This window comes from Brienomyrus brachyistius, chromosome 1, assembly GCF_023856365.1.
Source record: "Brienomyrus brachyistius isolate T26 chromosome 1, BBRACH_0.4, whole genome shotgun sequence".
In the NCBI taxonomy this organism is placed as follows: domain Eukaryota; kingdom Metazoa; phylum Chordata; class Actinopteri; order Osteoglossiformes; family Mormyridae; genus Brienomyrus; species Brienomyrus brachyistius.
Genome location: NC_064533.1, coordinates 29,886,683 through 29,901,127, shown reverse-complemented (window position 1 = coordinate 29,901,127; position 14,445 = coordinate 29,886,683). Strand labels below are relative to the sequence as shown.

The 14,445-nt window shown below is 40.7% G+C and overlaps 1 protein-coding gene across 1 annotated transcript in view; it reads left to right on the top strand.

Moving 5' to 3' along the window:
• Nucleotides 1–346: 346 nt before the first annotated feature.
• The window catches only part of LOC125744651 (filamin-C-like), a 28,372-nt gene continuing 14,273 nt past the window's right edge, over nt 347–14,445 (top strand). The window contains exons 1-16 of the mRNA XM_049016696.1: nt 347–1,049; nt 5,103–5,351; nt 8,372–8,469; nt 9,197–9,347; nt 9,709–9,827; nt 9,944–10,021; nt 10,130–10,292; nt 10,561–10,761; nt 11,143–11,280; nt 11,390–11,516; nt 11,747–11,883; nt 12,607–12,800; nt 12,912–13,025; nt 13,223–13,366; nt 13,751–13,874; nt 14,014–14,174. Coding sequence (XP_048872653.1) covers nt 683–1,049; nt 5,103–5,351; nt 8,372–8,469; nt 9,197–9,347; nt 9,709–9,827; nt 9,944–10,021; nt 10,130–10,292; nt 10,561–10,761; nt 11,143–11,280; nt 11,390–11,516; nt 11,747–11,883; nt 12,607–12,800; nt 12,912–13,025; nt 13,223–13,366; nt 13,751–13,874; nt 14,014–14,174 — 2,565 coding nt within the window. The 5' untranslated portion in view covers nt 347–682. The remainder of the gene's footprint in view (nt 1,050–5,102; nt 5,352–8,371; nt 8,470–9,196; nt 9,348–9,708; nt 9,828–9,943; nt 10,022–10,129; nt 10,293–10,560; nt 10,762–11,142; nt 11,281–11,389; nt 11,517–11,746; nt 11,884–12,606; nt 12,801–12,911; nt 13,026–13,222; nt 13,367–13,750; nt 13,875–14,013; nt 14,175–14,445) is intronic.

Sequence of the window (14,445 nt, the reverse complement as noted above, 5' to 3'; positions counted from 1 at the left end):
CAAGTACGTGCTATACGCTAGTGGACAGTTCAGACATTAAAATAATCGTGGGTGCATAATGTCCTACAATATTAATTTAATTTTCCTGTCATTTTCTTTTTTTGTTGGCTAAACCTAGAGTGACTACACAAGTTTACAGTTTCTAAATTTTCCAACAATGCGAAATCCAAAAAGATTCAGAAATAACTTTATCATGTGGAAAGGGTCAATTATGTTTATTTTTATCTGCACCCAGTCCAAACCAGCATAACTGTCTCTGAAACATTAGGGATAAAATAGCATCGTTAGGTTGTATACGGCGATGACAAGAGCATTCTAGGGAATCCATTTCTATGACGTAGGCATTGCGGCGGTTGGGGGTCTCTTTAAAAGCTCTGTCCTGTCATTCGCTGCATTCAGTCGCTCAAGTTTGAGAAGTTTTTCTGGTTTGTCTCACTTGGTTTTTTGAGGAACCTCTTTAAACCGTTCACTGATATAAAGACCTAGACTTCTACCGGTATAACTTGACTGGCAAAAACGTAGCTTTTTGAAGATCTTCAACGCATCGTTTCGTTCCGGGCACAAGTGTTTGGTCTGATACATCTGAACGTTTCATCAGTTATTTCTGAAGGTAATTTTCCCCCCAACGCGCTCAGGCTATTACAAATTCCGTTGTAAATAGCGAAGGACAACCAAAAGTACAATGAGCACGCATTACGACCAACAGCAGCCTCAGCACTACCAAGACAGCGATAACTGGGAGGACCAGGACGATGAGATACCGGCCACAGAGAAAGACCTGGCCGAGGATGCGCCGTGGAAGAAAATCCAGCAGAACACCTTTACCAGGTGGTGCAATGAACATCTGAAATGTATCAACAAGTCCGTAACCGATCTCCAAAAAGACTTCAGTGATGGGCTTAAGTTAATCAGTCTGTTGGAGGTTTTGAGCCAAAAGAAAATGTACAGAAAACATAACGTAAGACCGAACTTCCGACAAATGAAACTGGAAAATGTATCAGTGGCGCTGGAATTCCTGGAGAGAGAACACATCAAACTGGTATCCATAGGTAGGTCAGAGTCTATGTATTTTTACTGCATTTGATAAAATCGTCATATGTACAGGTACCGTGTAATCTCTAGGATAGGATCGAGGTCCCTATGAACGATATGTAATTTGGAAAGGTGGAATGATGGCTAGACATTGTTGGACATGTGCGTCTGTCCCATGAGCAGTTTAGGGAATTTATGTATCTTTACAAGCATGCCATCATAATCTTTCATTTGTAAATGCAAAACAGATCCTGTATTTATTGCTTTTTATTGAGTTCCCGAAAATCATTAATGGATAGGTTTCTGAAAGTTTGTGGTTTTTTTTTTTTTGGCCGTGGATATAAATAATATATAGTATATAACTCACTAGACATTTTGAATAAGTCATTGGTCACCTGACATTTTGTGTGTTGAGCCACCTAAGCTCATAAGTGGTTCGGTTGACCTAATTGATATGATTTCATAATCACAATTTCTGCAGTAATGTTCCTCTAAGACTATTACGGTTACAAAAGAATAGGTTTAATGTGTTACTTGGTTTGTATGTTTTTTATTCTTATTTAGATCACACATATCGCTACGGTACTTCAATTTATTATATTTTCCAGTGAGGTTTATTAGAAGCTTATTCATTATTACTGGAAATGTGTACAATTACAAGTCGAAGACATGAATAGAGTGGAGGCTCAGTGAATAGCAATGTAGCTGCATACTGTCGGGGGTATGTGTCTATGAGTCTATCCCCTGCCTCTGTGTGTGTGAATTTTGCATATCATTGCTGCCGTCTCCTTCTGACTCTTCCGATTTCATCATGTAGTTCAGACACATGCAGCTAGGTGGGGTCTCGAAATTACTCTCGCTGTATGTCCTGTGATGAATTGGCATCGTATTCAGCTTGTCCGCTGCCTAGTGCACTATTTTGGGGAAGTCTCTAAGCTTACTGCAACCACACGAAGAAAAAGTGGTTATGGAAAATGAATGGAATTTGATAACGTTTTGTTTTGTTGAAGAGTACCTTCAGATGTATTATCGCAGAGCTATGTATAGAATCTTTTATGGTGTGTTATATGACATGCTGGAAGTCGATGCCTGTTCCTGGTCTCTTCAAAGTTTAAACAAAGTTTAGTTTACTTTAAGATTTTCAGTAATTTTTGGATATTATTAGTGCTTTGTTGTCCAGACGTAGCATTATTTCAGCAAAGCTAATAATATTTTTTGATTAAAATGTTAGGGTGTTTCTTCATTTTAACGAGAGTCTCAGGACCACTGGAAGTAAAATTGCCATTAACTTCAAATACCAGAGGATATAGGTATATGAAACAGTGTGTGTTCTTTTCTGTATATCAATCCATGTTTACACAACAAACCCATTTTCTGTGTGTGGAAAATGTATGACCAGACTGGGTGTTGTGGAAATATTGTAGAGAAAGCATACCTAGATAGATGTGGCTTGAAGTACATACGAATTATGTTGCAGCAGTCGCAAATGTCAAAGTAAATGGAAATGGCGATGTTATGATCGTCTCCTTCTGTTCGCAAGCTGACCACAGTCATAAAGGTCAAGGGTCAGGGGGTCATAAATCTCACATCCCAAGTCGATGACACTCTCCATTCCCACGTACATCCAGTGAAAGGTGGTAAAAGGTAAAAAAAAAAAAAAGATGAGAGACCATAAACGAAAGAGGTGCACTTCTGAATGGCATTAAGCTCACAGGAGATCATTTTTGAAAGATGTTTCCTGTGATGTCTCTAGATGTAGTTCCAAGTTCTAGAAGAGTAACTCCAGGAGCATGCCAAGAAACGACTGAAACAGCTGTCACCAGCGTGCCCTCTCCAGGAAACCCTGCCCTAACATTGCACTCTTCACATTAAGTGCCAGTTGTCCACGCACAGTCACACACTTTGAGATACTGACTCCCTTACTTACATTGCCACACCAACACACACACACACATAACAGATATCCATACACTAGCAGCCATAGACATAGATTTCATTCTACATAATTCTGCAGGATTATTTTTATCTTATAAATACTGATTAGTGGATAAAACTGACCATATTTTTGCTGGGTAGTTCTGACATGCTTAGTGGACACCATGTTGCTTTTGTATGTAGGAACGGGGTGCTGTTCGCTTTTGCTAAGCTTCAAGCCCAAAGAGTGAGACAGGCACCTAGACTCTGGCACGCCTCCAGGAACAGAAGTTTAAAATAGCTATGCATCCAAAGTGAGACTCACAGGAGAGGCCCTATGTGTGAGGTAGTTAGTGAGGGTGGGGGGGCAGATACCTCTGATGAAACATCACTTGATATATCATTAGCCAAAGGATGTTTTAGATCAGTGTGTTTGTTTGAAACAGCTCTTCCTGATCACATAGTGATTATCTCTACCGTTTTTTCCGACCGATGACCAAACTACTTCTGTGTAGGAAATATAGAGTCCAGTCTCACTGCACAACACTTTTAAGTTTAGCAACAGAGATAAAATGTCACAGGCAGATGTCTTACCTCATCCGGGAAAGTAAGTGAGAGGAGACAGTGTGAATGAAAGTGTCAGTGAGGAGGGGATTATTAAGGAGGTTAAGTTAAAAACTCAATGCAGTGACTCACCAGCTCATTAGGTGCACGCATGACCTTTATGTCTTGAGGCCATTCTAAGAAATGGGGGAGGTCAATGTGAGGTTTACACCCCATCATTTAGGAACACCCCCTAGGCTCCCCTTCTGGCTTCATAAAGTATTTTATTCTTAATCAGGGCTCCAGGACCAGCGGAAGTATAATAAATCTGCAACATCAAAAACCTATTTTTTGTCTAATCCAGGCTGTATGTTTTTCACCCATCATGGCTCATCTGTAGGAAGCTGACAGTCCTGGCAGGTTACTGAGGCAGTGAATCTATCGAGGCCTCCCTACATTTCTACGTTGCTTTTTTGTTGTATTATCACATTGGTAATAACAGCAAAAATGTATGAAAATGTCTTTTTAACTGTAATTTCACATAAATTTTCTCTTACCTTTTAAATGTGCTTTTGTCTTTCTCTGTGTCCACTGTGCTTCTAAAAAGCTCTTTGTTGACTGAAATGCGCATATTCTTTCCGTGAAAAATTGCTGTTTTAAATGGCGATGCAGCAGTACATTACATACTGATGAGAAATCTTACACAGTCTCGCTGAGTTTAGCAATAATTCGGAAAGATAAAGAGTGATTATATGTTGAGTAAAGGCATAGGAGTAATTATAATAATGTGGGTATAATTAGGTCTCATTGTAACACATGCATTTGTGCTGCATCTTCATACTGATGTGATCTCATTCCCAGTGCAATTATAACCCTTATAAATTACAATGTCATGTCTCATGTTGGGCACCAATGCAGTTTTTTTCTGGTGTCACAGTTCTTGACCTCTGTTAGTTCGACTTGTGATTATAAAGGGAGAACATACACAGGGCCTAATACCCCCAATCCTGGGGGTATTAGGCTACAGTTCAACAGGCAGATAGATTGTTACATGGTTCATCAGGGACAGGGGACCAGAGTGAAAAAGCAAAGTTGGGGATAGAAGCAAAGGTCAAAAAGCCAGAAGGCTTATTCTGGGGGTGAAGGGAAGGGCGGGCAATTTCCTAAATGGCTCTGATCAAAGTGAATTCAGATGCAATGTGAGGTATTGCATTCAATAAGGGATAGATTGGTTCTATCACCATTACTGATCATTCCCAGGCAAAATGACATGTAATACTGAATGTGGTTATAACCCAGGCCTGTGCAAACAGTTACCAAGGGAAAATATTGGAAACATTTTTAATAATATTGCAGACTTTTTAATTGTATGGGTAATCAGTCTACTATATATTAAAAGACATGTATTACAGTGTTATAAGACATATATTATAGTGTTAATGTATGACTGAGTGAAAGATATTTACAGCAAACTCCAAAATTTACTAAATAAATGGTGAACTTGTAAAGCCAGCAGAGAGCTGAACCACCATCCCAGTTCAGCCTGCTCAGCCCACTGCCTTGGTTATCATTTAGTGTTGATCACATCTCTACCTCTTCATGTGTTCACATAGACAGCAAGGCCATTGTGGATGGGAACTTGAAGCTGATTCTGGGCCTCATCTGGACACTGATCCTACACTACTCCATTTCCATGCCCATGTGGGACGACGAGGACGATGAAGATGCTAAGAAACTAACCCCTAAGCAGCGTCTCTTGGGCTGGATCCAGAACAAAGTTCCGCAGCTCCCCATTAACAACTTCAACCGGGACTGGAGGGATGGCAAGGCTCTGGGGGCACTGGTAGACAACTGTGCACCAGGTAAAGCATTTATCAAAGAAAGGAAACCTACATGATTGCATGTTTAATTTTGTGTTGCCATGACTAGCTGTCATTCAGGATGTGGCTGAGTATGACAGTTCAACATCTACAGAGACGAGGCTTGTGGCTGCTTTTAAAATTAGTGTTATTTCTAGCTCAGCGTTAACAGAAGAATGTGCTGCTGAAGATGTTGGCACACTCTAGTCGATGTTTAAGTGATAATACCACTGGGCCTCGAGATAAGAGCAGAGTCCTTCTGACATGAGCACTGAGTATAATTCGCTATGAAGGGTATCAGTCGCAGTGTAGCATGTTTGCTCTAAAATAGCTCTTCTACTTCAGAGTAGTAACTAAAGTTGGCATGTGATGGGGTTTTAGACATGGATACAAAGACCCTTTTAATATCACTGCACCTGAAGGATATGTCCTTATAAACCGAGTTGGGTAATTCAGGTCCAGAGAGTAAAAGTCCAGACCGGGATTTTGTTTCAACCAACCAGTTGAGCATAAAAAGTCGCAGTCATAGAGTACTGAACTGGTTGGTTGAAACAAAATCCCGGTTACTGATGCTCATAGAAAACAATTTCAGCATGGAGACACTGAAACATGCAGCTCTTATCTTGCTTATATGCTTACCTTGGTCAATGCATAAATAAAATGAAATATGAGCAAGAAATTAGAATTAGGAACTTGAAAATGACTACCTATTAGGTATAATGAGTTGTTAAGGGTGAATCATGTAGCTGCAACTGAGTACACAAAGCACACAGACAAGGTTTGGTTCCTGATCGGCCAAGAAAAATAACGAAAGATTAGAGGAGAATGACTCATTTAAGCTGACATGAAAGCCATAAGTACAGATTCAACAATGTTATGCAGAACATATTCTCTGAACCCACAACCTGTTTACCTTTAAAGCAGTTTTGGAGGCAAAATTGGGTTTTACTCGATAAAATCTATATATAATAGACTGCCTATTGAAGGGGGCTGCAGGCATAGACCACCAGTCAGGAGGCAGCTGGCTAGACCTCCACTAAGGGGGCAGTGAGCATAGAGCTTCAATCATGTAGCAGTGGAAGCAGACCATCCCTGTGGGGGGTAGCTGACTAGACCCCCCCCCCCTCGCTGGGGGCAGCTGGCTAGACCTCCATTAAGGGGGCAGTGCAGATTCCCTGGTGCCCGGGTATGGACAGCTGACCTGGATCAACTGAAATTCTCTGGTAGCTGTGTCATAACTCCACACCAAGGTCTTTTATTTAGCTGCTCTCTGCACCACTCCAAAGCAAATGACAAACGGACCCAACGGTTTAAGTGACTGTGAAGTATTACTTTTATATAATCAGAATTATACATTTACAGTCATTCATTTGTTAAAGAAGACAGACACGGGTATTTTGTTTGTGACTTAAACCTTTAACCAGTCTTTAACCTGGATATGTTTGCTTTTGTTTCATCTGTTTTCTATTCATTACAGTTTTTTCCACCTAAATGAATAGTTTGATTTCCTCACGCACAAACATGACAGATATGAACTTTGATAGTTATAAAAACCAATAACAACAACAATAATAATAATCAATCCATTTTCCTTTCTCACTTTTTATATGTAGAGTCACTGGTAATACTTTACTATTTATTAGGGCAAGAAAGAAAAATCTCAACTGAAATAATAAATAACTGTCATACAGCATCTATTCATTAAATGAGACTTTTTCCCACAAACTATATATATATATGTATATATAGCCATATATATTTCTCAACAAAACAAAACAAAAAAAAATGCATTTTTACAGAGCCGTAAGCTTAGTCATTATTGGGAAATACTGTGACACCGTCAGTGTTAAAGGACGCCTAGGTTTAGGTAGGCCTTTAGGGAGAGCATAATTAATCAGCCCCTTTTACCTAACAAAAAAAAGAATGTTTCTAGGCCAAGGATTGTAAACAGCGCTGACTTGCCTCCTCACACATCCCTCAGTGGAGAAGCTGGGAGCCCATCTCTGACCATATGAGGCCTGGTGCATCGCTAGGAGAAACACTGAGCTCATAGGTCACACACATGCTGCTGTCTTCTGAAACATTTGTCTTTTTATTCACAGTTCTGACATGCACCAGTAACACACACTTACAGATTACTTACTTCCCCTTAACAGGACACAGAGAAAACTCTAGATAACTTTGAAATATATGATTTTTTCCAGGCATTATGCCTGTTGTATTATGAAATGTGCAAAAGTTTTCACTTCTGTGTATCATTGTAACATAGTATTTTAAACAGCATGTTGTTGGTTGGGGTAGAACTGACATTTCAGTTTATCATCTTTTTAACATGCTTCCGAAACACTGTTTCCCGCAGTATGACATTTTTTCCATGCAACGCCATCGTACAATATTGAGAAACTGACAACCAACACAGCTCTTTTGTTTGGATTATGTCTCTGTCAGTAGTAGTAAAACAACTTGGTATCATTATAGTCTTCCCAAATTTTCAGTCCATATGTGGGATGACCATTATTCCCATGCATGGTTCCCATAACGCATGATGGGACTGTTAGTTGCCCTTTTGTCTCGTTTTATGGGCTGCAGGCTTTAATACGTAATATACAAATTTGGAAGTGAATGCTATTCGCTCTATCACCCACAGCACTTTTAGAGTGGAGAAGATATTAGATGCCACTGGAGAAAGATGAGAGAGAGATTAAGCCAGCTATCTAACCCACATAGTGGACGGCAAGCCATTTTGCATTCCCTGGATGTTCTCACAGCTAGCTGCCGAGTAGCACAGTTGTTGGCAAAGCAAGGTTCCCATTAGGGCGTAGTTTGTTTCAGTTGGTGTACACCTGGCACGGCCTGGCAATTTATATCTATGGGAGCAGATTCCATAAAACTATAATATAGAAGCTGATTACTGACTCAGGCAAAGTCTGAGTTGATGCTTTGGATGGCCCAACAGCCACCCATGGCTGTGTAGATGCAGAGCAGAGGCTTCATGTCGCTTCTGATTGGTCCTCTTTCTGCAGGTTTGTGCCCAGACTGGGAGGAGTGGGATCCCAAGCAGCCTGTGGAGAATGCCAAAGAAGCCATGCAGCAGGCTGACGACTGGCTGGGCGTGCCGCAGGTACGGCCCCCGCCTGCAGGCAGTGCTGCTGCACCACTACGCCACTTCTAGGGCTGAATTTAAAATGACAATAAGACACTTCATGTGTAGAACTTGAATAGGTATTATAGGATGATTTCCTGTTTAACCACTTTGTAGTTCCAGCAGCCTTATAATCAAATCAAATCGCTTTTATTGTCACACCACTAGAATGAGTGAACTACTGAGTGCAGATCCTGGGTTGAGAGTTCCCCATTCACAGTGCAATACACTAAATAAATACAAACTGTACATCATTATGTGCTACACATATGCACAAAAACGCAATACAATACACAATACAATACACTGTGCAGAATATAATAAACCACAAAATAAACAGACAGATAGTAGGTGCAATAACTGCACAGTGTAGTGCACTGAAAATGCAATGGAGAGTGGAGGTACTGGCCTGTGCAGTGGTGGCTGGTATTAACTGGAGTTCAGCATCCTGGTTACCTGGTGGAAGAAATCGTCCTGGAGCCTGCTGGCCCAGCACTTGATGCTGGGATAGCATCTACCTGATGCTAGCAGGGTGAACAGAGCGTGGTTGAAGTGGCTGGGCTCTTTGATTCCTTGTAGCCTCTGAGTTGTTTAGGTGGAGATGGTTATTCAGTTCTCTGTGGAGAGCTATGGCAATCCCCACAGAAGATCATGGACAGTATTCTCTTTACTACCAGGACTGACAGGATAATAATTACTCCTATAGGTGATCGCACCTGAAGAGATTGTGGATCCTGACGTGGACGAGCACTCAGTGATGACATACCTGTCTCAGTTCCCCAAAGCTAAGCTCAAACCTGGTGCACCACTGCGCCCCAGGCAGGTGGATCCCAAGAAGGTCAAGGCATATGGCCCTGGTAAGAATTTACTGTTGTTCAATACCTATCTGTAAGAGCAATTTCTGTATATAAGATTCTTTTTTTCTGACACATTTCAATAAGGATAACTTATACATGACTATGGGATGTATATATCTTTAATGGCAAAGACAGACCAGTCATGGCGTAAATTTCATCACCGATAAACCTCAGAAAAGAAGAATAAGGGACATAAAATTAAATAAGTTTAATGAAATGTACCTGTGTAGCATTATAATCCTTGGTGTATCTGTATGCAGGAATAATAAAAATACCATTTAAAATTAAAAACTCAAATCGCAAATAGACTTTTTTTGGTGTGGCATCCCTAATGCATAAAAAAGTCATGTTTTGCTCACAGGTATTGAACCACGGGGAAATGTTGTCCTGAAGCCAGCTGAATTCACAGTGGATACAATAGAGGCTGGGCAGGGTGAAGTACTGGTCTATGTAGAGGACCCTGAAGGACACACAGAGGAGGTTATTTACCTATGACACAAAATGTTCCAAGAAGTGGTTATTTAAAAGAATACGTTTTTTGAGTGTTAAAAGGTATGTTTGTCAAATATTTAATAACAATTTCATTGTATGTTTAGGCCAAAGTTGTTCCCAACAAAAACAAAAACAGGACCTACTCTGTCACCTATGTGCCAAAAGTGGAAGGACTTCATAAGGTAAAAGTCTTGAGCTTTTACCAGATTGGCTGATTATGATTTACGGTTCTGATGTGCTAGAACTGGAGCAACTATGAGTAACCAGGAACATGCACCTCTTTTACCTAGGTGAAGGTACTTTTCGCTGGTCAAGACATCGACAAAAGTCCCTTCATGGTCCATGTGTCTAAAGCAATGGGAGACTCCACAAAGGTTCAGGCACGTGGGCCAGGCCTGGAACCAGTAGGCAATGTAGCCCAAAAACCCACTTATTTTGACATTTACACAGCTGGTAAGTATGATAGAGAGGTTTTGATCAAATGGAATGTCTTAAAAATCACAAAATCTTAGAAAGATAACATGTCTGGGAAACTGTAATATTATCTCCTTACCTACCAGAAAGTCATGTAGAGCAATGATGGTAAAACTGGTTCTTCGGGCTATAGCAAAAGCTATATTTCTTTTTTGTTTTGTGCACTAGATCTACTTTATTTATTATTATATATCAGTGTAGCTTCCTGAAACAATTTTACTTATATGTGTTGTGTTTTTATATGCAGGTGCTGGAGAAGGTGATGTTGGAGTGGTCATTGTGGACCCTACAGGGCGGAAGGATACAGTGCCTGTTACTTTGGAGAACAAGGGGGATAATGTTTTCCGCTGCACATACCAGCCTCTGCAGGAGGGACCACACTCCGTCCAGGTCACCTTTGCAGGCCAGCCGATCCCCAAAAGCCCCTTTCCTGTCAACGTCTCGCAAGGTGAAGCTGCTTATGTTTTTCATTTTCCTTTCAAATGAACCAAAGAATGTGGTGTATACTATGAGATGTTGTATAGACCAAAACTGATATTTCAGCTTCTTGTACATTCTGTAATACTCTTTTACCCAAACAGTTATACTTCTAACAAAACATGACCAAACCTTCACACACGCTCATTGATGGGCCTTGGACCATTTTTTTTTTCTCCCTACTTGGGAGTTTTTGTTTAATTTCCTCTGTTGTCTTACGGCTTTCTGTGAAATAGATGTATGAATTTCTACAATAGTTTACAGCTATTCCTGCATCCACTGTCTCCCCCTTGACTGGATCGTATTAACAGTGAAGCCCAGCAACAGTCAGTAAAGCTCTTTCTTACCACAGCCTGCAACCCCAAGATGTGTAATGCCTCCGGCCGAGGCCTGCAACCCAAGGGGCTCCGTGTGAAGGAAGTAGCAGACTTCAAGGTGTTTACTAAGGGGGCTGGCAGTGGGGAGCTGAAGGTGCTAGTTAAAGGACCCAGTGAGTGCATTTTCTGCCCACCCAAGGGCCTCCCAACAATTCTGGCCTATGAAAGGTTGTGTGAGTTTAAAAATGGTGCAAATGCATGGTGTGATGTGTGTTACTTCAGAAGGAGGAGAAGAGCCAGTGAAGGTGCGGGAAATTGGAGATGGGGTGTATGAGTGCGAATATTACCCAGTTGTACCTGGAAAATACACTGTAACCATCACCTGGGGAGGACAGTCTATTCCATGCAGGTAACACAAAAGCAATGTCAATATCAGGCTTTATTCTATAGGGATTAGCACTACTGTATATTACAAACATGAATTACTTAACATTAGCATACCCCAATGAGTATTATATCAATACATTTTCAGGTTGTGGAGCCTAGAAATCATTCCCATACATGGGATTTATATTATATGTGGTGTTTTGTGTGCATGTGTGTCACTATACATATATATGTGTATATATTTACATGTAGCCCCTTCGAGGTTGTGGTCAGTGAGGCTGCAAAGAGTCAGAAGGTCCGAGCCTGGGGTCCTGGCCTGGAAACTGGGATGGTGGGCAAATCAGCAGACTTTGTGGTGGAAGCTATTGGCAGAGAAGTAGGAAATCTGGGTAAGATGCAAATGAAGTGTTGGATTTTCAGACCTGGAGAAGGATGGACTATAGGGAAATTTTTATCTGATTTTTAGTGATGGCTGATATTCGACTGAGGTTCATGAAGCTTAATGATACTTATTTATGATTTACCAGATGGGTACATTTAGCCCATAGTTGTGTTAAGTACAGAAGCTTCTTTTACAGCTTTGGGTAGGGCTGGGCGATATCCTCATATGAAATTGAAACTATTAAAAAAGAAACTTCAATAAACTGTTGATAAGGCACTTTGCTTGATAGTACACATCACAGAAAGGAACGCAATATCAACCAATCGTAATTACAAGTGTGTCTTTTAAGAATGGACAGTCAATGTCTAACGAATGCATAGGTTGGTTGAATTAACGGATCATGTGACATAGTACTGTGGTAATACACGAATCATTGAAGAGGTGAGCACTCTCACACAGAGGTAACTGTGAAAACTGGTGTAAAAAGTATTTAATTTGGCTTCATTCATCACCCAATAAATACAGTAAAGAAATAATGATTGAATTCTATCGTGATAATTATCAATATCAACTGATATTAAATAAATAATTACGACAAAATATTTTGCCATATAGTACAGCCTCAACATTGGGCAGCATCATCACAATAGAGAATCAGCTGAGAAAGGATGTCTGAGAAGGACTAAATGATATTCTAACATGCCATGGACCTTTCTTTGTGGGTGGGCAGGCTTTTCTATCGAAGGACCATCTCAGGCTAAGATTGAGTGCGATGACAAGGGTGATGGCTCTTGGGATGTACGTTATTGGCCCACTGAGCCTGGTGACTATGCTGTGCATGTGATTTGTGACAACGAGGACATCAAGGACAGCCCATTCATGGCCCACATCCTGCCTGCTGACAAGAGCGTTTACCCGGAGAAGGTCAGTCAGCTTTCCCATCCAGATCATTTCCCAGTGCCTAGTGGCGTAGAGTATCCACCCATCCAGATGTCCCCTCTGCTCATCCTTTGCTACTGATGCTCTTGGCTCCAGGTGAAGGCCTTTGGCCCAGGCCTGCAGCCCACTGGCTGCATCATCAACCAGCCTGCAGAGTTCACTGTTGACACCCAATGGGCTGGTAATGGTCAGCTGAAGATTTATGCACAGGTATTTGGAATTAACAAGGACATATGCATAACATGTAGGATTCATCAGGATATTTTGTGGTAAATTTAATCAGAAACCATAATCCTAACTATACTCATTTAAAACATTAAGATATTAAAATGTACATCACATTTTTGTTTTTCAGCATGCCAGTGAAATCCAGGGTAATTTTGAAGTATATGTCTGTGTCTCTACAGGACGCCGATGGCCTTACCATTGACATCCAGATCACCGACAAAGGAGATGGCACATTTGTGTGTGTCTATGTGCCAGTTAAGCCTATCAAACATACCATAATCATCACTTGGGGAGGAGTCAACGTCCCCAACAGCCCCTTTAGGGTAAGAGGCCACGCTGAAAATGGTCATGGGTAGTACTGGGTAGGACGCTTCGGTCATTTCTCGATGGTAATTATCTATGTTGATTATTTGCAATTATTTAGTTACCCAGTTATTATTTAGTTAGTTATTTATTTTTGTCTAAAGCATCACTTCACAAGTATATGTAATCTGTCATAAGGAGATTTTTGTATTGTGACTTTTTCATAGTGTTAAAGTCAGAGATGGATAGTTCAGGTCCCCTCTTTATACTGAACTAGTTGGTTAAAATCTTGATCTGGATTTTTACTTTCTGGACCTGAAGTATCCACCTCTGCTTACAGTTGCCCGTAAACCTCATTTTGACCTCATTTTGATTCTAGTATCATGCCCTCTGTTCAAATGTAGGTGGCCATTGGGGAAGGAAGTCACCCGGGAAAAGTTAAGGTGTATGGGCCAGGAGTACAGAAAACAGGGCTGAAAGCCAATGAGCCCACATATTTCACTGTGGACTGCACTGAAGCTGGACAAGGTAAGAGATAGGTCACATGTAGTAGGTCAGCAAAGCACGGTATTTGTCTCAAGAGTTACAGCTTATTTCTTCCTGTTGCCTTTTCAATTTAATTGGCCAGAATGCATTACCACTCATTGATTGTGTCCATATTCCTCAGGTGATGTCAGCATTGGCATTAAGTGTGCACCTGGAGTTGTGGGTCCAAATGAGGTGGACATCGACTTTGATATAATCAAGAATGACAACGACACCTTTACAGTAAAATACATACCCCCTGGCCCTGGTAGCTACACAATTATGGTGCTGTTTGGAGACCAGGTGAGGTTTTTGAAGCAGTCGGCAGGTGGTAGAATGGTTTTACTGTTTGTATCTTTGTAGAAAGATATTGATAGTGCATAATCACTGTTTTCACAGTGCAAATGTCTCATCTGCAAATAATGCCTTTTTATTTTAGTGACATTATTTTGAATAATAGTGTGTTTATAGTAGTGTCCTACAGCAATGGTTTTGCTTTTGCTTTGGTACTTTATTGTTTAATCATTAACTTTACAATTTAAGTGCCTAGTACGAAATGTAGCTATATTTGCTT